General features: G+C 36.3%; 1 protein-coding gene across 1 annotated transcript in view; it reads right to left on the reverse strand.

Annotated features, from left to right (window-relative positions):
• Ahr (aryl hydrocarbon receptor) overlaps nucleotides 1-22,793 on the reverse strand; it is a 140,650-nt gene that overhangs the window by 73,043 nt on the left and 44,814 nt on the right. The window contains exons 11-12 of the mRNA XM_004839591.4: nucleotides 10,247-21,837; nucleotides 10,074-10,155 (exon numbers count right to left, since the gene is read on the reverse strand). Coding sequence (XP_004839648.1) covers nucleotides 21,697-21,837 — 141 coding nt within the window. The 3' untranslated portion in view covers nucleotides 10,074-10,155; nucleotides 10,247-21,696. The remainder of the gene's footprint in view (nucleotides 1-10,073; nucleotides 10,156-10,246; nucleotides 21,838-22,793) is intronic.

The following is a 22,793-nucleotide window of genomic DNA, read 5'->3' on the forward strand; positions in this document are numbered from 1 at the left end:
ACTCCCACCAACAATGGAGAAGGGTTCCTTTCTCTCTACACCCCTGCCAGCATTTGTTATTGGTTGATTTCTTGACAGCAGCCACTGTTTCTGGGGTGAGGTGGAATCTCAGTGTTGTTTTCATCTGCATCTCTCAAATGACCAGTGATGTTGAACATTTTTTCATATGTTTCTTTGCGGCTTTTACTTCTTTGTCTGAGAAATGTCTGTCCATTTCAGGTGCCCAATTTTGAATTGGGTCTTTGAATTTGGGGGGTCTGATGTGTTTCAGTTCTTTATATTTTCTAGATAGTAGCCCTTTGTTTGAGTTACAGCTGCTAAAAATTTTTTTCCCACATTGTAGGTTGTCTGTTAGCTCTGTTGGTGGTTTCTCTTGCAGTGCAGAAGCTTTTTAATAAGATGAGATCCCAGTTGTCGATTCTTTCTGCTAGTTCCCGTGCTATTGAGGTTTTGTTCATAAAGTCTTTTCCTATGCCAATATCTTCAAGAGTTCTACCTAACTTATCTTCCAGCAAGTTTAGTGTTCCTGTCTTAATATTTAGATCTTTAATCCACTTCAATCTTAGTTTAGTGCATGGTGATAGATATAGGACTAGTTTTAATCTCTGGCAGGTTGAAATCCAGTTTTTCAACACCATTTATTAAAAGGGCTATCTTTCCTCCAACGAGGGTGGTTGGCTCCTTTGTCAAAGATAAGGTGGCTGAGTATGTCAGAAGTTGTTTCTGTGTTTTCTAATCTATTTCACTGATCCTTGGATCTCTTTCTTTGCCAGTACCATGCTGTTTCTATCATAGTAGTTTTGTAGTATAGCTTCAAGTTGGGTATTGTGATACCCTCAGCCATGTCTCTGTTGCCCAGAATTGCTTTTGCTATTCTAGGTCTCTTCTGTTTCCAAATGAATTTTGGGATTGTTTTCTCTAGTTCTGTGAAGTATATTGTTGGAATTTCAATTGGCATTGCATTAAATCTATATAGTAGTTTTGGAAGTATGGCCATTTTCACTATATTTGTTCTTCCTACCCAGGAACAAGGGATGTCTTTCCATTTTCTTATATCTTCCTCGATCTCCTTTTTCAGGGTGCTGTAGTTTTCAGTGTAGAGGTCTTTTGCTTCCTTTGTTAGATTGATTCCTAGATATTTCTTTTTTTTTTTTTGGATGCTATTGTAAAAGGAATTGTTTCCCTAATTTCTCTCTCAGTGAGTGCTATTTGTGTATAAGAAGGCTATTGTTTTTTGAGTGTTGACCTTAGATCCAGCTACTCTACTCAATCTGTCAATTAAGTCTAGAAGTCTTTTGGTAGAGCTTTTTGGGTCTTCTATGTAAAGTATCATATCATCAGCAAATAATGACAGTTTAACTTCTTCCTTTCCTATATTTATTCCTTTTATGTCTTTCTCTTTTCTAATTGCTGTGGCTAATGTTTCCAGAACTATATTGAACAGGAGTGGTGATAGTGGGCATCCTTGTCTTGTTCCTGATTTTAGCATGAAAGTTTTCAGTTTTTGACCATTTAGTATGATATTGGCTGTTGGTTTTTCATAGATAGCCTTAATCAGGTTGAGATAAAGACCTTTTATTCCAATTTTCTGCAGAGTTTTTATCATGAATCGGTGTTGGATTTTGTCAAATGCCTTTTCTGCATGCATTGAGGTGATCATATGGTTTTTGTCCTTGACTCTGTTAGTATAGTATATTACATTTATTGATTTACAAATATTGAACCATTCTTGCATCCCTCGGATAAATCTGACTTGGTCAGGGTGTATAATCTTCTTGATGACCCTCTGCATTCTGTTTGCCAGTATCTAGTTTTGCATCTATGTTCATTAGTGAGATTGGCCTGTAGTTCTCTTTTTGGGTTGGGTCTTTCCCTGGTTTTGGAATCAAAGTAACACTTGCTTCCAGGAATGAATTTGGAAGCCTTGCTTCCCTTTCAATTTCCTTGATGAGTTTGAAGAATAATGGCGATAGTTCGTCTTTAAATGTCTTGTAGAATTCAGCAGTGAAGCCATCAGGACTTGGGCTTTTCTTTGTTGGTAAATATTTTATTACATTTTCAACCTCACTCGTTGTAATTGGGGTGTTTAGAAATTCTATATCTTCACTTAACTTTGGTAATTCATATGTATCTAGGAATCTGTCCATTTCTTCTGTGTTTTCCATTTTATTAGAGTACAGGTTCTTGATTTAGGTATTGATGATCCTCTGGATCTCTGCTGGGTCTGTTGTGACTTCACCTTTTTCCTTCTTAACTGCATGGATTTGAGCCTTTTCTTTCCTTTTTTTGATAATGTTGGCTAAGGGTTTATTGATTTTATTTATTCTTCCAAAAAAACAACTCTTTTATCCATTGATTTATTAGTATATCATTCTCTTAGTCTCCATTGCATTGATCTCTGCTCTGATCTTTATAATTTCCTCTCTTGTGTGAGCTTTGGTTTGATATTCTCTTCTTTTTCTAGGAGTTTGAGGTTCTGTATTAGGTTATTTATCTGAGTTCTCTCTGTTTTCCTAATATGGCCATTCACTGCTATGAATTTCCTGCATAAAACTGCTTTCATTGTGTCCCATAGATTCCTGTATGTTGTATTGGGATTATCATTTACTTGTAGAAACTGTCTAATTTTTTTCTTCAATTTCCTCTATGACTCATCATTTGTTCAGGAGGGTGTTATTCAATTTCCATGTGTTTGTGGGAGTTTTGCAGTTTCTCATGTTATTGATCTCCAATTTTATTGTACTTTGGTCTGATAATATACAGGGGGTAATTTCAATTCTCTTACACTGACTTAGACATGCCCTATGAGCTAGCATGTGGTCTATTTTGGAGAATGACCCATGTGCAGCTGAAAAGAATGTGTATTCTGATTTTGTGGGGTGGAACACTCTGTAAATATCTCTTAAGTCCATTTGTTCAATAGCTTGGTTCAGTTCTTGAATTTCATTATTAATTTTTTGTGTAAATGACCTATCCATTTGTGATAGTGGGGTATTGAGGTCCCCTACTACAATTGTATTAGTGCTTATTTTGTTTTTCATGTCCATTAATATTTGTTTTGTATAGTTGGGGGCATTTGTATTTGATGCATATATATTTAGGATTGTCATCTCTTCCTCTTGGATTGTTCCCTTCACAAGGATGTAGTGACCATCTTTGTCTCTCTTAATTAGTTTTGGTTTGAAATCTACTTTGTCTGCAAATAAGATTGCTACACTTGCTTTTTTCTAGGTTCCTGTCACGTGGAGAGCCATTTTCCATCCTTTTATTTTCAGTCTATGAATCTCTTTTTGCATTAGGTGTGTTTCTTGTATACAGTATATTGCTGGATTTTGCTTCTTAATCCATTCTGTCAGCCTACTTCTTTTGATTGGTGAATTGAGGCCCTTAACATTGATAGTTATAATTGATAGATACTGACTCATCCTTGTCATGATGTTTTACTGTTGTTGGGTCTTATTTCTTTTTCCCTCTTTCCCTTTAGTTTCTTACCTTGTCTGGTGGCTTCCCTCTCTTGAGCCTCATGGAGTTGTGACCTTTGTTGCCTTTTTCTAGAATATTGCTTAGAATTGTTTGGAGTGCTGGTTTGGTGTTCATGAAATTTCTCAGGTATTCTTTGTCATGGAAGTATCTAATTTCCCCATCAATTTTGAAAGATAATTTTGCAGGATACAACAGTCTAGGTTGGAAGTTATTTTCTTTTAGGGCTTGAAATACTTGACTCCAGTCTCTCCTTGAGTTGAAGGTTTGTGTTGAGAGTCTACTGTGATTCTGATGGGTTTTCCTTTATAGGTGATTTGTTTCTTTTCTCTAACTGCCTGTAGGATTTTGTTCTTCTGTTGGGTTTCTGGGATCTTGACTATTATATGTCTAGGTGTAGGGTTCTTTTGATTGTGGCTGTGTGGAGTTCTATATGCCTCACTTATCTGTATGTCCAATTCTCCACCTCTGTCTGGGAAGGTTTCTACTATTACTTCTGTGAACAGTTTTTTTTATGTCAATTGTACTTTCTCCTGTTTTTTCGTGTACTCCTATCAGTCTTATGTTATTCGTTTTGCATCATCTAGCAGCTGATGAGTTGATTTCTCATGGCCCCTTACTATTTTTAAGAAATCTCTGTTTTCATAGTCCTTCACCGCAATCCTGTCTTCTATATCTGATATTCCATCTTCAGATTCTCTTCATCTGCTCTGCATGCTTTCAGTGGAGTTTTTAATCTCCTGAATATCTGTTTGAATCTGTTTCATGGCTTCCATTTCTTTCTTATGTTGGGCGATCATGGTTTCCATTTCATTCTTATGCTGGGCATTCATGGCTTCCAGCATGATTCTGAGCTCATCTATTTTTTATTCAGTTTCTCTTCTGGAGCCTCTAATGTCTTTTACTCTGCTCACCATGTCTGTAGTTATCTGGGAGATTATTTCTGCTTTGAATTTTTCTAGAGCCTCATTCATCTGTTTTGTTACTTCCTGTGCTATCAGTTCAGGGTTTCCAGGTGGTTGATTATCAGACTTTTCCACCTCATTTCCCCCAGAATTTGCCTTTTGGGGGGTGGAAGTCTGAGTTTGTGACTTGCTTAAATGTCTTCTCATTTTGGTTTTTGGTACTCTCCTTGGTTTAGTTCCTGGGTTGATATTTTGAAATTGCTTATTGTAAGTATCTTTGTTGATGTATTTAGAACCCTTATGGAATGATTGGTTCTCAGAGGTGTCCTCCAGATATAGCTGGTCTTTAGGTTTTGAGTCTCTAATGGCTCTGAGGCTATCTCATTTTCATTATACCAGGATGGACAACTGTTTAGGTCAATCACAACACCTTAGCCCAAGTCATACAATCAACAACACTATAGCATGAAATACATCATTAGAGAATGAAAATTTGTGGTAGTTAGTAATCTATCACCTTTAAAAATGAAGGGCCTAGGGCTGGGGATTTATCTCAGTGGTTCTGCTGCCTGCCTTGCAAGCACAAGGACCTGAGTTTGATCCCCACTACCAAAAAAACCTGACAACAAACAAAAAATAAAATTAAAAAAAAGAAGGGCTTCCTTCAGGGTATGTCTCTGCTGTCACAATAGACAATGTGTGCAGCAGTGTGGAATTGTAAGTCAATGAGTCTCAGTAAGCCAGTCCCAGACCCGTGAGATTTAGACAGATTTCTGGCTGCAAGTCTCAAGTTGAGCTCCCTGTCCACCTGCATAGTTGGACTGTGCAAGGTTCTATTGCAGGTTTCAGCTGTCTTTCCCCTGAAAAAAGTCCAGGTTCCAATGGGAACTGATGATCTCTCCAACTTAGTAAGCACAGTGGTCTGGTATGCCTTTATTGAAGAGATTCTCTTCACTTTTCCAGTGGGCTTGTTTTCATCATGGAGCCTGAGAGAGGCTCTCTCTGTGTTGTTCACTTCTACAGCTCAGGACAATGGCTTTTATGTCCCCCTGTGCCTCTGCAGTGTGGAACCAAGTAGCTGTACAACCAGAAGACCAGAGGTGGGGGGTGTGTGTGTGTGCTGTTGTTGGCAGTGCCCATGTGGCCAAGCTGGGGCTGGTGGGCATGCCCGTGGGGGTCCTCCTCACCCTGTCTTGGTCACAAGCCTGTCCTGGTCACAAGCCTGTCTTGGCCCCAAGCCTGTCCTGGTCGCAAGCTGGTGGAGCAAGCTGGAGGAAGCAGGTCCCAGTCAGGCTGCAACCACTCGGCCCCACTCGGCCCTGCTCCAATATATTTTTTTTGAGACAGGGTTTTGCTTTGTAGTTCAGGCTGACCCTGAACTCATTATGTAGCTCAGGCTGGCCTCGAACTTGTGGTATTCCTCCGGTCTCTGCTTCCTGAGTGCTGGGATTACAGGAGTGTGCCACCATGTCTGGCTTGCAATAATACTTGCATTAAATATTTAACTCTACTTAAATTCTTTTAGATGCATCTATTGTTAAAAAATTAAACTCTCTGAAGACATTACAACTTTATGGTTGAAAGCAGATGATAAGGCAAGCAAATCTTCATTTTTTAATATAGTTCAAAGGATCTCATAGTCTTAGTGGGACAGATAAAGAACATTACACTTTCTGGGATTACATCTAAAGCAAATATAAATCAGAATATATATATATATACACATATAAAATATACACCAGTATAATACAATAAAGAGAAAATCTGGTGCTATCTCTAAGTGCTAAAAAAGGATCTTTGGAATTATTACATTTTTAGCTGAAAAAGGGTTGTCCTTCAGAAGGTATGATAAAAATATGGTGTTCAAGAAATAATGGAAATCATTATTAAATGAGTTGCTGATTTGGATCTATTTTCACAAAAGTTGCTGGTAAAAAGTCAAGATTCAAAAATAGTTGTAATTTATTTTTCTACAATAGCTTGTAGGGCTTAATAAAAATAGCTGGAAAATGTGATCAAATGTTACTACAACAAAATACTTGAGATAGTTGACTTATAAAAAGGAAAGGTTTATTTAGCTCATGATTCTGGAAGTTTCGGTTCAGTATCAAGTGGTTGCATTGCTTTGGTCCTATGAGGGTGCTGGACAGCAATGGCAAGGAGCATGTGTCAGGGCCAAACACCTCTATCACCAGGAGAAAACAGAGAGAAACAGGATGGGTTTGCATGAGGTCCTTTAAGGGTTTGGTCCCAAAGACCTAAGGACTTTCCACCAAGCCACACCTTCCCAGGATTCCACCACCTCCCAGTAGCACCTCTGTAGGGACCAGTACAGATATTTAGGGAATGCTCTCCACACTCAGATTACAACAAATAGTAGAATAAAATGAACACCTAATAGGAGTCCATCATTGCAAATTTTGCTATGGATTGACAAACACCAATCAATTGGTAATACTGTAACTATTAAAATAGGCAACACAAAATGTGAATTCTAACTTTTCTTTTTGCCAACTAAACACCATCTCTCTGTGATTTTACTCAACAATGAGGCTCTGAATAATTGTACCCTGTCATTGAACAACTAAAGTTGTGTTCAGTCTTTTGACAGGATGGCTGTAAAGGGAGACACAAACTGTACTCTTTAAAATACATTAAATACATTCATAAGTACATATGCCCATGAGAAGCACATTTTCGACATCCCCCTGAGAAAGGCCTCCTTTAGGACCACCTGGAATTGTGGGCTATTTGCAACAGTTCTATATTTATACTATCTTTATAGACTAGCCTCCAAGATGGAGCATTCTAAGTACACACACACAATGGGATTTTCTCTGAAAGAACCTGCCTTTAAGGTGATGGTTTGCCCACTGCAAAATAGTTCGGGTCTTGGAAGATGGTAAAATAATATCTTAAATTTTCTTAAAATATATTTGTAATAACATAGAAGAAGCTCAAACTCAAACAAGATGTCACATTTAAAAAGTTGATACATTTAACAATTTGTTTTTCTTTTTTATTAGTACATGTGTGTAGTATATAATGTTTACATTTCTTGTGGGGAATTGGTACATGTACATAAATCATCTCAATGCCTTTTTGCATCTGCTTTCCCTCTCCTCACTCCATCTCATGACCCCCTTCTCCTTTGAGAAAGGGCTATCTCCTTACTTCCTATTATGTTTTACTGTGTTTTGCCATTTATATATGGTTTCTCATATAAGACACCTTATGTTAGAATCATTTGGACAGCTTTTTCTGTATTTACTTTTTGGCTCCACCCACCGAAATTCTGATTTAATCCGTCTGGGGATAACTGTGCATTGGTCTCTTTTTAAATCACCCTAAGTTGAGGGCCAGTGGAGATGAGGGAAGCATTTCTTTATTCTTGGTGATAAAAGGAGGATTTTCAAAATAATTATCCAGTCCTTAAATACACTGGAGGTGGGTATGAGTATAGAATGGTCTATTGTGCTGCTGCTTGGTCTGGACCTAGATTTGGCAGCTCTTAGGAGAACTGATACAGCACCTCACTTCCTCAGCTCTTATGGCTTGGGCCAAAACATCAGGTTAACAAAAAAATGATTTATTTACCTCTTCATTCGATTCATTTTTAGTCAGCCTTGAAGATTCTTCTGCTTATCCTTGCAGTGTAAGGAGCCACCCCACAACTTGGTGGTATAAAGCACCTCAATTTCATTCAGCCCACATATTCTACAAGTCAGGGGTTTGTATATAGTCTAGCCAGTGTGGCTTATTTTGCTCCATGATTCAGGGGCCTCAGCTGAGAGGCCTTAAATACTATTAATGCAGATGGCTTGAATCACGGTGGGCCGAATCACCTCGAGATGTCTTCATGCACATATCTGGCAAGTGCTGTAATATCTATATCTTACAAACTGGCTCTCCACAAGGCCAGGCCTCCTTGCTCAGGGTAGTTGGACTTTTTGCAAAGCACCCCGGGACTGTGAAAGCGAATGTTTCTTTTTCCTAACCTTTGTGGTCTTTCCATTTTCCTGATCTAGTCTTGGATAGTCATTTTGCATCCCTTCTGCTGAACCCTGTTGGTTGAAGCAGTCATAAAATTGCTCCAGAGGAGGAAAGACCTACAAGTGCTTTTTAGACTCAAGGATAAAAATTCATTGTTATGCCTCCCTCCAAGTACAGAATGCCTATCTTAATGATATATTTGTTGAATGAGCTAGAAAAATCAATACACTTTATAATAATCTTTACATTCTATTGGGAGAAAATTAGAAATAAGTTCTTTACAGTGCTTGTTGCTCAGCAAGCAACAAGTGTAAGGGAGCTCCCTCGGGGAGGTCTGAACAGAGTGACTTTCAAGACCATATCCCTCCCATGCTCCAATCGCAACCCAAATTTTCATAATTGGAGAACATTGGCCATCAATAAGATCTGAGTAAAAATAATGGTTCCATACAAAGTAATCCATTTTACTAGATAATAACCTGAGCCAGTGTTTTAAGGTATCACTATTTATAAATGATTTTGATAAAACAGAGTTCTGGGTTTTCTGGATAATGTTAGTTTTTCTTTCATTTTCAGGGATCAAGTTTTAAGTTCTGGGCATTTCAGGAGTCTTTTTTGGGATTATTTTCAGTCTCACTGAAAATATGAAACTGAAATATGGGTATGATAACAATGGGAAGTCCTAGATTTATACTGGGACACTGGATTAAAATTATTCATTTAGTGTTTTCCAGATCTTTTTCTTGTTTACTAAAACTGGGTTAGGTAATTAGTTGTCTCTCTAGTAATCTTTTACTAGGTTTAGTGTTTGTTTCAGCAATAGGAGAAATAATGGTCCCCTAAAGATGTCCAAGTCCTAATCCTCAGAATCTGTGAATATGGGACCATAAAGGAAGAGGAGACTTTGCACATGTGATTCAGGATTGAGACGGAGAAATTATCCTGGATTATTAGAGTAGGCCTAACATAACCACTGGAGTCTTTATAAGAAGGGGCAGGAGATCAGAGTAATAATAAACAGAAGCAAGAGGTGGGGACAGCACAAAGGGTCATGAGCCAGGGAACATGAGCGGCCTCTAGAAGCTGATGCAGGCAAAGAAATAGATTCTGCTCATGCCCCAGAGGAACCAGCCACCGACAACTTGACCTTAGCTAAGGAAAACTGCTTTTGGGTCTTTGAACTAGAAGATAATAAACTTTGTGTTACTTTAAGGCACTAAGTTTATGGTAATTTGCTATAAGAACAGTAGGAAACTAATAGAAGCACAGACATTATTTAAGACATACTGCTATATATTCCATGTGATTGCTGTGAATGCTGGATAATTTGATTCTTATGCCAAGTATCTGAGTTCAATAGATTGTTGTCAAAATACAATCTGCTTTCGGCTTGGATTTCACTGATGACTTGAGGAAAAGTTACATATGGCCATCTTTGAGAAAACTAATTGAAATTCAGAATTAAAAATCATATATAAAGGGTGGCTGGTGATTACACCAAAGGATATTTTGTTTATCAAAGGAAAATTTACTGCTTGTGTCTTAAAATTATGGAGCCAGACTAAAATGTTTCAAAAGTGAGTCAACTATCAATATTTCAATTTGCTTCTATATTTTGGGAGCACATGTATTTTATAAAGAAATCAAGCATGCAAGGAAATAACTTGAGCACTTCAAATTCATTCAACTACTCACTTTAAGTATGAAGAACTCTAAAATAGGCTTGCTTCATTAGTATTCTGCTTTTTCTTAGATTCCCCAGTAGCATCCAAATAAGCTGAGTTGTAAACAGAAAGTAAGACAAGTTATGTTCAGGTGTCTGGATTATCTGGCACATGGTAGATGTATAAGAAATATTAGTTGAGTACCGATAGAGGAGGTGGTGGCAGCTGAAGAGCAGATCATGTTTATTGGAAGGTGATGGATGTCATTCCCAGCTTGGAGCTCAGAGAGAACAGGTTTTCCTTTCTTTCAAGGGAAGAGAAGGGGAAATGGCCTCTTCACTGTGGCCCTGTGCCAGGGCCTCCAGCTATTAATATGAACTACCATAAATAACTCCTGTCTGCACGTCATGCTTCTCGGCAGTCATGTCATAACAATGCTAGAGAATCTCTAATAAGAAATGTTTTACTTCAAAGTTCTCTTAAGAGTGAAATAACAAATCTAAGACCCTAAGGACAAGTGGTTACTTTAGATCCATTTTGCTCAGTATTTAGGCAAATGCCTGTTAATTGCTTTCTCTTTCTTTTTTTGGTCATTTCAGTAACAGTGAAACATTTTACATTCTACTACAGGGAGAAAAACTCCCTCAAAGTCACGTGGCATATACTGTAAGGAGACCTATTGTCATTAAGTATCAACACCAACTCTTTCAGAATTTAGCTGGCTAGATGGCTGAGAAACAGAGAGCAGGGAAGTGATGTTGGATGCCTGCACTTTGCGTAAGATTGAAGACATCTAATCGCCCAGCTAGAGCTCCATGGTCCCTATTCCAGGGGCCTGCTGGAAGATGCAGACAGCCTCACCTTTTCAAAATTTGTAGTGATGACAATGGAGAAAAGTATTGATTCCTTCACACAGCCCACTGCATCAGTAAAGACTCAAGCTACACATGGAATCTGGGATGTGCTTAACTGAAGTTTGTTTCATTTAAAATGTATGATGTTCATCTTTCAACAGTATCTCAAATTCACTATTTGAATCAAATGAATTGTCCCCAATAGGTCTTTTTCACATAATTTTGATGCAGTGGCGTTCTAAATTCACTTCCCTACCTAAAATTATAATTCTATGTTTTAAGCTAGTTTTCCTTTCCAGCATAGTATAAATTATTTTTTAAAGCACTTGTTCTCAACTGGATGTACTCTTTCTTCTTAGGCGACATCTGGCAATGTTTGGAGAAATTTATGTTTGCCACACCTAGAAGCGGAGTGCTACTAGCATCCAGTGGGTAGATCCTAGAGATGCTGTTCAAACAGTCCATTGTATTTTGAACAGCCCCAACACCAGCAAGAAATGACTAATCCCAAATGTCAATAGTGCCTAGATTGAGGGTGAATGAGGGTGTGCAGGATGGAATAAGATAATGTGAGTTAGGAAAAGAAGGAAACTTGTTTTAGTGAAAGCTAGCAGTTGTGTTCCTAGGGAACATTTTGGTAGTTACCTAGTTGTAATTTTGCAATGTTGATTATTATTATTATTATTATTATTTGGTACTGGGGATTGAACTTGGAACCTTGTGCTTGCGAGGCAGCCAGCAGAACCATTGAGCTAAATCCCTGAGCCTGTTGATTATTTCTTAAGTGGAAGCAAAGGAAGCTCTGAGAGATGCAGATGTGAACTTAATCTTAACTATGAGAGTTTGCTTGGCCAAGGATGCTCAGGAATATAATTTGTGCATTTATACAAATAGGACATATAAGTTATCCATCTTCTTAGTTTCTGAAATAAACACTCACAAACCATTCTGTTTGCCTCAGGCATAGCAAAATAATTCTGTGATGTGAATGCCTTACAAGGAGATACTTAATTAACCACAGAAAGTCCTGATTACTTTCCTGCTAGAGCAGTGGTGGCGAAACTTTTAAGACAAGAGATTAGTTAATGTATGAGTTTTTTTTCTAAACTAAAACCTCAGTACTCAGGTTTAACTGAATGTTGGCACTTTGTGATAAATAAGTGGGTTTTGGGTTGCAACTTGGGCACTCATCTCTAAAAGGCTTCCTATCATGGTCCTGTCCACACACACTAAACCAGGACTTTGACTATAAATGTTCAATATCCGGAAATGAAGATTAGGAGTTGGGGCACTGTGTGGAAGCTTGTGAGAAATGCACTCTCAGGACCTGCTGGACCGCATGAATCAGACTGCATTGTGACGAGATCCTTCAGAGATTCCTATGCATATGAAAGATCAAGAAGCACTGTTTGCAGATCTTTATTCCACGGTAATAAGGCCCCTAATTCTTGAAACTTTGTCCTTATGCGAGTGTTTATGATTCATGATGTTGCACTGGGAAAGTTGCTTTACCTCTTGGGCTTCAGTATTCTCGTTTCTTAAAAAGAGGGAAGATAGGAGAACCTGTGAATTCTATAGGCACTATAATGATTTCCCCAGTGTAAACACAAAATGGTGTGGGTTGTCTTGGTGAGATTAAACCTGAGTAGAGGGTCTCTGGCCAGTATATGCTATAAGCAGTCACGGCGAACATTTTAGAAACCAGTACCCAAACTGCAACCCAAAACCCACTTATTTATCACAAAGTGCCAACGCTGCAATTAAACCTGAATACTGAGGTTTTAGTCTAGAAAAAAACCTCATACATTAACATCTTTTGTCTTAAAAACAACACACATCCCATAGGTTCACCACCACTGTACTATACATACACAGAGTCACATTAATAGTTATGGAATTCTTATGCAATTCCACCTTCAGCCTTAAAACTGAACCCACTGAAGGAGTATGCCACCTGGTTGACACTTGGGCTCGCTCTTTGCCTCCCTGGTTGTCCGCACATTATGTATAAAGTAACCTACTATCAAGAACCAGCCTAGCTGGTAGAAGCAGGCTCTGCCTGGGAGTGTCCATGCGGCTGCCTGTGGGCCTGGTCACTCAAGTCCAGAAGCAGAGGATTCCCACCTATTTTTAGGCAATAACATCTGAAAACAAGGTCAAGTGTGAGGAGAGTTTAAGGCACAGCTCACAGAGAGGAAAGGGTAGCTGTAATTCACCTTGTTTTAAGAACTACCTGTATAGCGTGGTTTGGGGAGAAGGCACTTATACTGTTTCTTTTTCTTTTTAATTCAAGAGACTCCATTAGCTTAAATGCTTCATTGTGGTAATCCTTTCACAAAGCAGACATATCAAAATATCAGACTGAATGTTAAATGTACATAATTTGTCAATTATACTTCAGTAAAGATGTAAATGACATATAAATCAATCAACCTTTATGTGATACAAAAAAATGTGACATCACATGTAATCTTATATGCAAATAAAATATTTGGTGAATTTTTTTTTAAAGAATATACAACATAGAGGAAGGAGAGGGAGAGAGATTGCAAGACCATAACTACAAATCAAATCACAGATACCAGTACATTTCTGTTCCTATAAAATCCTGGAGAGTCCTTCAAAGTTACTTTTTCTTTGAAAAAGAAGGAATAATTAAAGTAGGAAACTAAAATTTATTATTATAAACCAAGGCAGAGAAATAAAATTTTATGATTGTATAGATAGCTAGTGAAAACTGCTCTATGATCTAGAAATTATCATTATCTAGATATGCAGATCATGTAACATTTCTTTGTTACCTGACTCAAGTTATACCTGAGCCCAGACAGCAGAGCCCAGTATTACTCCTGTTCCCCGGTCGGTCAAAAACTCCGAGGGTTTGGCCTTGCTTTTCTGGTGGGTGTGCAGTGGTCCTGGAGGCAGCGCCCTGACTGGTGGCTCCTGTAGACCTGGCGCAGTCCTTCATGTGGTGGGCTCTGCCTCATCTAGCACACATCTGGGTGGCATTGCAAGCCCTGCACATTCAGTCTCCTGCCTGGCCAGCACGTGCCTTGGCAGATGGCTTCACTCCATGGTGGTCAGGCAGCTCCTTTTGAGTAGCGGGGAAACTCTACGCTTGCTACATAAAGTCAACTGTGTGCCATTCAGAACTACCTTGATGGTTTGAATTAAGCCTGTAGACACTGATGGATTTGTAACTGAATCATATAAAGAGAATTGAAGGATTTGGATCCTCCATTGCAGTATACTCATACCATTGTAAAACCAGGAAAAAACAAATAAACACAACAATCATCTACTATGAACACTGTTGACATGAATTCCAAATTGAAGTATGAATGTTAAACCATCTCCCAGCTTTAATTACATCTGGTGTCACAGCTTCTAGAAATCAGGGCTGTGACTAAAATGATTTTTCTTCATTACATTCTTTGTTTTGTTCTTTTTTCCCAAATCATTTCAAAAATAGGTGGTAGGAGAGGGGAGAGTTGAATTTGATTAGAACAACTACACATAAAATATTAAAACAAACAAAAATGAACAACAGCGGAGAAAAGAGGGTAGGAGGTTAACATAAGCTACTGACAGGCGAAAATATAACACAATTTTACAGGCTGTTAGGGCATATAGCATTGCTATGATTGTGCCCTGGTTTGGTTTCTAGCTTCTCGTTATTAAAAATAGTTATTTACAGTTTAATGAGAAAATATGGCATTTTCCTAGTTCTCACAATAAAAATGAAAGCATATGGATATCTTCTGAGGGACTTAAATATGATCCTTATAGTAAATACAGTCATGTGTCTCACAGACTGTTTTTCCTACTAACCCTGCATGAAAACTAAGATAAGACAACAAAACAAAATTCAGTGAAACTCTGCAGATGCTAAAACTCTGCTAAAATAACATGGCTGATCTACAAAGTGTTTTCTGATGATCAAATTTGATCAAAAGAAAGTTTTTGAGTGTATTTATAAATGATACAGCAAGAAACCATACAGTGAATACTTACAATGTAGCAATAAGGCTCAAGCCTCCCTTAGAGTGAAAAGCTGGACTGGACAATGGGGTAGAAGTCTGGGAAATTTTGAGTCTCTACATTAGTGGCAAATAGCAGTTAAGTTGTGGATGGACACATGCACTTTGTGTCCCCAAGTGTATTACAAAATAAGTTCTCTGAGTCATAATAAAATCCAAGTGAAGAACCTGGAATCATATACTACAGATGAGATTTTCTGAAAGTCTTTTCCACAAGAACCATATAATGAACTCTGAAAACAGTTGTGGTGTCAAGTTTGGAAAATATTGCAACCAATTCTTTTGGAAAATTATGACGTACATTTACACATTGAAGATCTTCAGTAAATGAATATGATTAACTTTTTTTGCTCAGTTTCCCACTTATTTGATCACCAAATCCACACATTGACATCTTCTGTGACTTAATAGACTAAGAAACACATTAAAAACATTGTTAGACTGCATCTGAAGACAGTGACTCAATGTTCTACTGAGATGAAAATGTAAGAAGAATGTCACTTTGAAAGATGCAATGAAAAAGAAAACAGTAGATATCAGCTCTGAGCTCTTACCTACTCACAGCCAGAGCACCTCAAACAAGTTTAAAGTGGAATTAAGGCCTCCTCAATACCCCAAAATGCTACCAAAAACATGTATATCTGTATCTATACTTACATCCATGTCTGTATCTCAAATGTCTAGCAAATAGAAGAAACTCAGAAGTGAAAGTTTCTTTCTACACTATCAACTCTCATGACTTGACTTTTGAGATAAATTTTTAAAAGCTGTAGTTTGCCAATTCAAGGAAAATATGGGAGCCTATTACCCAAATGTTCTAATACTGTCAGATAACCTCATAATTTTTAAGTGTCCAATTTGAAATTAAGGACTTTTCTTTGATACATACAAAGGTGTAAGGATAAACTTTGTAAATGGCCTTTGTGAAAAGGCACACATTTAATTTCCCAGAAATGATGAAATTCTGGAAAGAGCAAAGAGCCACCTTGAACATTGTAGGATAGTTTGTGACTACCCAGGGCAGATGATTTCACATCTCATTTGAACCAAGGAGAGGAACCTGCGTGACCGGTGAGTTAAATTGCCATATCATTCTTAAATATGGTTACATTTAAGATACAAATGAGGAGTACTTTAGTTAGAAAATATATTTTAGCCTCAATTTCCTCAACTGAAATAACAGAAGATATAAAAATAGGAATAATTCATTGAGATCCAACAACACTGATCCTTTTTATCTGAGATTTTTATCTGACATGTTAAACTGTGGGTTTAACTTCAAGGAAATTGTAAATGCTTGATGTATGTAGTGAGGTCAAGAATTCAACTCTGTTTCCTATCATAGACCACCCTGAAATAATTTTAATCCACTCTTAACCAAAGTTTCTCATTCTGCAGTTTCAGTTATTCAGTCAACCATTTTTAGGTCTGAAAATATTAAATGGAGAATTCCAGAAATAAACACTCGCTAAGTTTTAAATAACTTTTATTACAGTATATTGCTGCAGTTGTTGTATTTTATAATTATTAATTTTTTACTCTACATATATATCATAGGTATATGTATAGGAAAACACCACAGGATTTAGCATTATTGTAATTTCAGGCATTGGGAGAACATATCCTCTGTGGAAAAGGAGATTGCTGTATTCCAAACAGTTCGAATTTCAGTCCGATAACTTGTGTCCACTCTTTGATGTCTCCAGTTACTAGCTGTGTGGTGTTGAATAATCTTCTTGTATTCTATTTCTTAAAAATCTCACCTTATATTGGAATACTCAAAATCAATTCTAATGAAGGATTTGAAATTGTACAAATAAAACACTAAACAAATATTTGCTGTACAGTGTTCATAAAAAAGCATTTGTGACAATTTCGGTAACATATTCTCATTGAATGGTCTTAGAGCCTATTTGGATGGTAATACTCTGGCTCAATTAAAAACTAGTTTTTCACCCACAATCTCCTTACATGCATAACTGTAAATATTCCCAAATAGCTTTGTTAATTTTAAAGCAGAAAAATCATTTTAAAATGTATAAATGGCAATGCAAGTGTAATGTTTAATCCACTGCAGTAAAGCAATTTTTCTCCTATGAATCAGGAAAATTTGTGGGCTTATTTGCAAACACTGGACACAGTATTAGGACCTTTCTTCAAAAACACATGCAAAGCTATAAGCAATGGTGGCTGACATAAGGTAAACATTCAGACAAGGTGAGGCTGTAATGTGCTTCTCTATATCTTTTTGCTGTGCCAAGGCAAGGTTGGAGCCCATCGGACACAGCTTTCAGCTTCAGAACATGCAGGCTCTTTTGCAGGTCCTGGGCACCAGGGAGAAAGGAGGGAAGGGGGTACTACTAAACTTGCCTGATTCTTCCTTGCAGAATGGTGTAGTTTTTGTAGCCAAAGAGAAGTACAGGGAACAGCTCCTCTATTTTTTTTCTAGAAAGTATTGTAACCAAGTAGATGTGTTCTTTCTACATGTATCCCTTACTTTCTTAAAAAAGTACAACCACTGTATTAGTTTCCCAGGGCTGTTGTAACAAATTACTCTAAATTTAGTGCCTTTAAACAATAAAAATATATTACATATGTGGAATGCTAGAAGTCCCACAAAATCAAAGTATCAGCAGGGTTGTTGCCTTTTGGAGTCAGGGGAGAAAATTAGTTTCCTTGCCTTTTCTAGCCTTTAGTGGCTGCCAGAATCCCTTGGCTTGTGGCCCTGCATCTTCACTAGCAGCAAGGCATCTTCATATCCCCCTCTCTTTTCTGTTTTTGTTAACAATCCCTTTCTCTTACTATCTTGCTTTCCTCTTATGAAGACACTTGTGATTACACTGGATCTTCCCAGGTAATCCAGGATAACTTTTTGTGTTAGTCAACTTTCCCTTACTGTAACATATTTCCTGAGATCATCAACTTAAGAAGGGAGAGGCTTTGTTCTGACCCACAGTTTCAGAGGTTGCTTGGCTCTACTGTGGCACATTACCTCATGGAGGAAGTGCATGGTGGAGGAGGTTTGTTCACCTCTGGGCAGTTAGGAAACAGAGACCAGAAGCTGGGGTCCCAATATCCCCCAGAAAGGGCACTTCTCCAATGACTTGACTTCCTTCTACTAGGCTCCATCTCCTGAAGGAGCCTCCATGTCCCAACAAAGCTACATGCTGGAGACCAAGCCTTCAACACATGTGCTTTGTGAGATACTTAAAATTCAAACTATTGTATCTATGCAAGATCTGTAACATAGCATCCACAAAATCTCTCTTGCCTCCTAAATGAACATATTTATTAGGTTCTGGACATTAGAACATGAACATGTTTGGCAGGCTATTATTCTGTTTACCACAACTATATTGGTAGTTTTGATTGCTTTTTTAAAAATAGCTTAATCAATTAAAAATTATATTAATTACCTTTACCTCATGGGAATGAGATAACCTGAATTAAGCAATGGGTAGCATGGCAGACAGAAAAAGACAGTCACAAAATGTCTGTTAGATCTATTCTTTTTTTTTTGAGATTTAAAAAAAATTTACAGAAAAGTATAAAGTTTGATACAATTAGAATCCACGTAACTACCATAGTGTCTTTTACTCAAAACCAAGAATTGTCCCATGTAGCCATTTTTGTATCTAATGAAAGTAACAATCACTGTCAAAAATAATCTAATATCTAGTTATATATAAGACATTGCCAAGTAGAAGATCTATTCTTAATTATCAGCTACAGAGCCTAGATCTGTATCCACCATGACCAGCAGCCACTTTGCCTCTTCGGCCTGTTTCCTCATCTCTAAATGTGTAACTTGAGTTTCCTCATTAGTTTTTTTTTTTTTCCCCCTAAAATACTCTGTTATACTGAGATACTAACACTATCACATTTATAAAACTGATAATACAAGGTTTTTAAGAAGAAAAAGTAGTCTATTTCAGCACAGCACGGTGGCACAAGCTTGTAATTCTGGCACTCTGTGAGGGTGAGGCAGGGAGATCGCAAGTTCAAGCCCAGGCTGGACAATTTAGCAACTTAGACTCTGTCTTCCTCACAGAAAATACATACAGACATAAAAAGGGATGGGAAGATGGAAATGTAGACTGGTGTAAGGCCTTAGGTTCAAGCCCTAGTATCACATAAAAAGGAAAACAAAGTCAATTTCAGAACCATTTTAATTTATGAAGTTATTAAAAGTATGTTTTTAACTATTCATGTAGAGGCCAAAACATTGAGGGGAAAAATTGGGGAAGATGTTTATGAATTATTAATTTATACTCTTAACTATTATAGCTAACCTTCATCTGACATAGTCACAATACTATACTATAAGCAATCATTTCCCTTATATGGATCAGAAAGGAGAATCTACATTACAATAGGTTACTCATATATGGTCATTATTTTATTACTATATACAATTTTGTTTACTAAGTAAGGATATATAAATCATACTTTAAACAAAAATCTATGCATGGGATATGTAAGTAGTAACATTTTGAAGGAAAGAGAAAAACTATAAAAAGATTTACCTAAAATTTATTAATACTGGAAAACATTAGTGTGTACATAATAGTGATTTAAAGCTTCATATTACATGGAATCACTGGTAAATCTTCAGGTACTGAAAGCACAACCTGGTACAGGAAAAGTTCAAATTAGACACATCCACATCTTTAGATGTGCATACTGTCTACAAATAAATCCCTTAAAATAGCAGTTCTATTCTTTCTTTGGGACTTAGCAATACAGACAAAGGTGTAATTTAATGTGATTTTATTATTTCAGATAAATTTTAATTATTTTATGTAGGTAAAAATTACAATATTGCTTTAAAAACTGTTAATTTAAAAGTGTATAACCGGTTGTCATCATAGTCACAATTTTAAAATCCTAGTTTTTCAGCTAAACAATTCATCCAATAACATAAAATAACAAAACTGGTTTATATGAATACTTCTAATGAGAAATTTAAATGTAAAAATAGAATATTAATTTAAACCACTGGCTTAAATTCTTAGTGATAACTCATTCTAGAAACAAATTATGAAATGTTTAGACAAATCTTTTTCAACATGAATTAATGTAAAGATTCAAAATTTTGACTAAAAATGTACATAACTGAGATATTTTGTATCATCTTTGTATATATTAAGAAAATAAAAATGTATTTTTGTACTAATCTTTGAGATTCCATCATATTTTTGAGTAACATATTAAAATGTGTATATGCACTTCAGATGTTATATTTAAGTAAAAGAATAGCAGATAATGGCATTTTTTTCCTTTAAATTGCTTAAGGACAGTAAAGTGGGTAGGATGATTAATTTGTCTTTTTTGGTAATGAAAGTCACTGTATTAGAAAACCAACTTTTAAAGGTAAACTATGTCATTTTCTTTTTCTTGATATCAATTTAAAAGCTGTTCAGTCCATTATTTAAGACACACTGATAAAATATACATAAAGTCCAAATTATGTGCATATATAGGGTATGGACTACTCTTAAATGAAATACTGACAGTATTTTACAAGTCATTTTGTTCAATATGTCTGTACAATGCACCATTCTTTTCATTCATTACAATACTTTGCACCAAAAATTGCTATCTTCAACCTTAAAACTCCTCAAATATGATTAAAAAACAAATGTTCCACTGTTTTAAAAAGTGAAATTTATAAAGTTAATATAATACTATATCATAAAGGGTTATAGCTGTAAGACATTTTACAGAAAATTTATACACACCGAAATGAATGCTTTGCTTAATTTAATTAAAAAGCTAGACATAAGCCTGCTGCTTTTCACTGTAATTTAATAAACATGGTTCCATTTAACAAAAGATTTTTCACATGGCAACATTCAACTGCCATTGTGAGATTTCAGTAAAGGTAAACAGTGATACATCTCTTCTGAAAACACTGCTGAAATTTAAGTGCTAGTCTTAATATTTCTATAATAATTATGAAATAATTTGGAAAGACATTTTACTTTGGAATTTTTCAACATAAGGCACATACAATATTTAAAGCACAGAAGCAACTAGATTACATAATAAATAATTATCCTATTAATATTTGCCCTTTACCTAAAGACAGTGGTGAGTAGTGCAGCAAAAACATGCCTGAATAAAAATGACTGAATTTAGGAAATACAAGTAATATTTGTGTGCAGAATGTTATTAATTTAAAAAAGAAAAGAATATTTTATATAAAATATACATCCTACAGAGTCATAGGTAGGAAAAATGTGAGGCACTTAGATTAACAGTGAAGGAGGAAAGCATTGTATCTTTTTATAAAAACACCTAACCATTTAAAAGCAGAAAGACAAAAGCAGATGCTAAAAACATAGGAGGATGTTAGTCTTTTCACTTTGTATTTAGTACACTGATGAAAATCCGTAAGTTCAAAATTTAAAGTATTTCATTGTTATTCTGACAGAAATAATGCACACACAGAGAGTTTTCTGGTTTCAAAGGGTCTTAAAGTTCTCCTGCATAAGTTTCGCATATTCTGTGGAACCCAGAGGATGTGAAATGTAAATGATCTCACTTTTCTGGCAGCACATTTTCTGTTTTAACAAGGATGCTACATGTAATGTTGAATTTTACAAAGGCAAACGTTACAATTTGATTTGGAATAACAGTGCGAACAACATGCATCACTGGCTCCGTGTGAATTTGCTGATGTCCAACATTGACAGGTTTTTTATTCTGTGATTCTTCACAAACTAGTAAAAAATTAAGGTGAAAATTGGGTTTGGAATTATAGGAATCCACTGGGTGTCAAGTCAGGGAAAGGTCTGGTTTCTGCTGGATGATGAAGTGGCTGAAGATGTGTGGCAGTCTGAGTGTTACTTATGTTACTTAATTGAGCAGGGTACATGTCATTTAAAACTCCTCCATTCTGAAACAGAAAGCAAAAACAGCAACACAACTGATGAGGATAGATCTTCCAAATGTTTTAAACCATTAAGTCACATGTTAATATATATTTTTATAAGATCATAATCTTGCATGTTGCTAAAATTACTGCTGTTAAACTGTAATTTTTTCAATAAAGGGATACTGAGTACATACTATGTATTAATTGCATTTATCACCTTTTGGCTTGTCCATTAATTTGACAAAAACTTTTGAAGATGGTATAGATGAGTGATACAACTGACTCACTTCACATTGTCTTTGGGTCATACAGGTATCAATGGGTCAAAAAGAATGAGTCATGAATCCTATTAAACATTCTCTGCAAAAATAGGTTTGCCATGCCCAACTTCATGCCTCAATTACCTGATATCAATGAATTGATTATATTCAAGATTACACTAGATTGCAGATGACCAAGGACTCTTCCAAAAAATTACCAGTTCTGATTTTCTAAAGGTTTATGGATATTCCTAAAATATTATGAGTATGATTTCTTTGACCAATTCTTATTTGTAATATGATTTTGATTAATGAATACCACTGAAAACACCTTCCCAATTAAGAAACAATTACCAAAAGACAATGCTCTTTTTTGCCTCCTCCACTGGAACTAGTCTGTTTTTTGGAACTGCTAACACCGCCCCCCCAAAAAAACCCCCACAAAAAACAAAAAACAAACAAAAAAAACAGAAACAAGTAAAGAAAGGATAAAAGAGGGAGAGGACATAGAGATCATAGTTCTGTAGAGTTCTACAGATTACAGATTCTTCACATTGTAGAATACAGTCAAAATTGTAGAAACTTTCAAACTGATTAAAATCATACCTTTAGTTCTTTCAAACAAAATCTACTTTTCTAAAGGCTTTGTAACATTAGGCTTTAGTAATCAAAAGACTGATTACTTTGAAATCCTCCAAAACATATATTCAATCTATA

Source organism: Heterocephalus glaber, unplaced genomic scaffold (genome assembly GCF_053883595.1).
Source record: "Heterocephalus glaber isolate CG9 unplaced genomic scaffold, H.glaber_assembly_v1.0 deba00000676, whole genome shotgun sequence".
In the NCBI taxonomy this organism is placed as follows: domain Eukaryota; kingdom Metazoa; phylum Chordata; class Mammalia; order Rodentia; family Bathyergidae; genus Heterocephalus; species Heterocephalus glaber.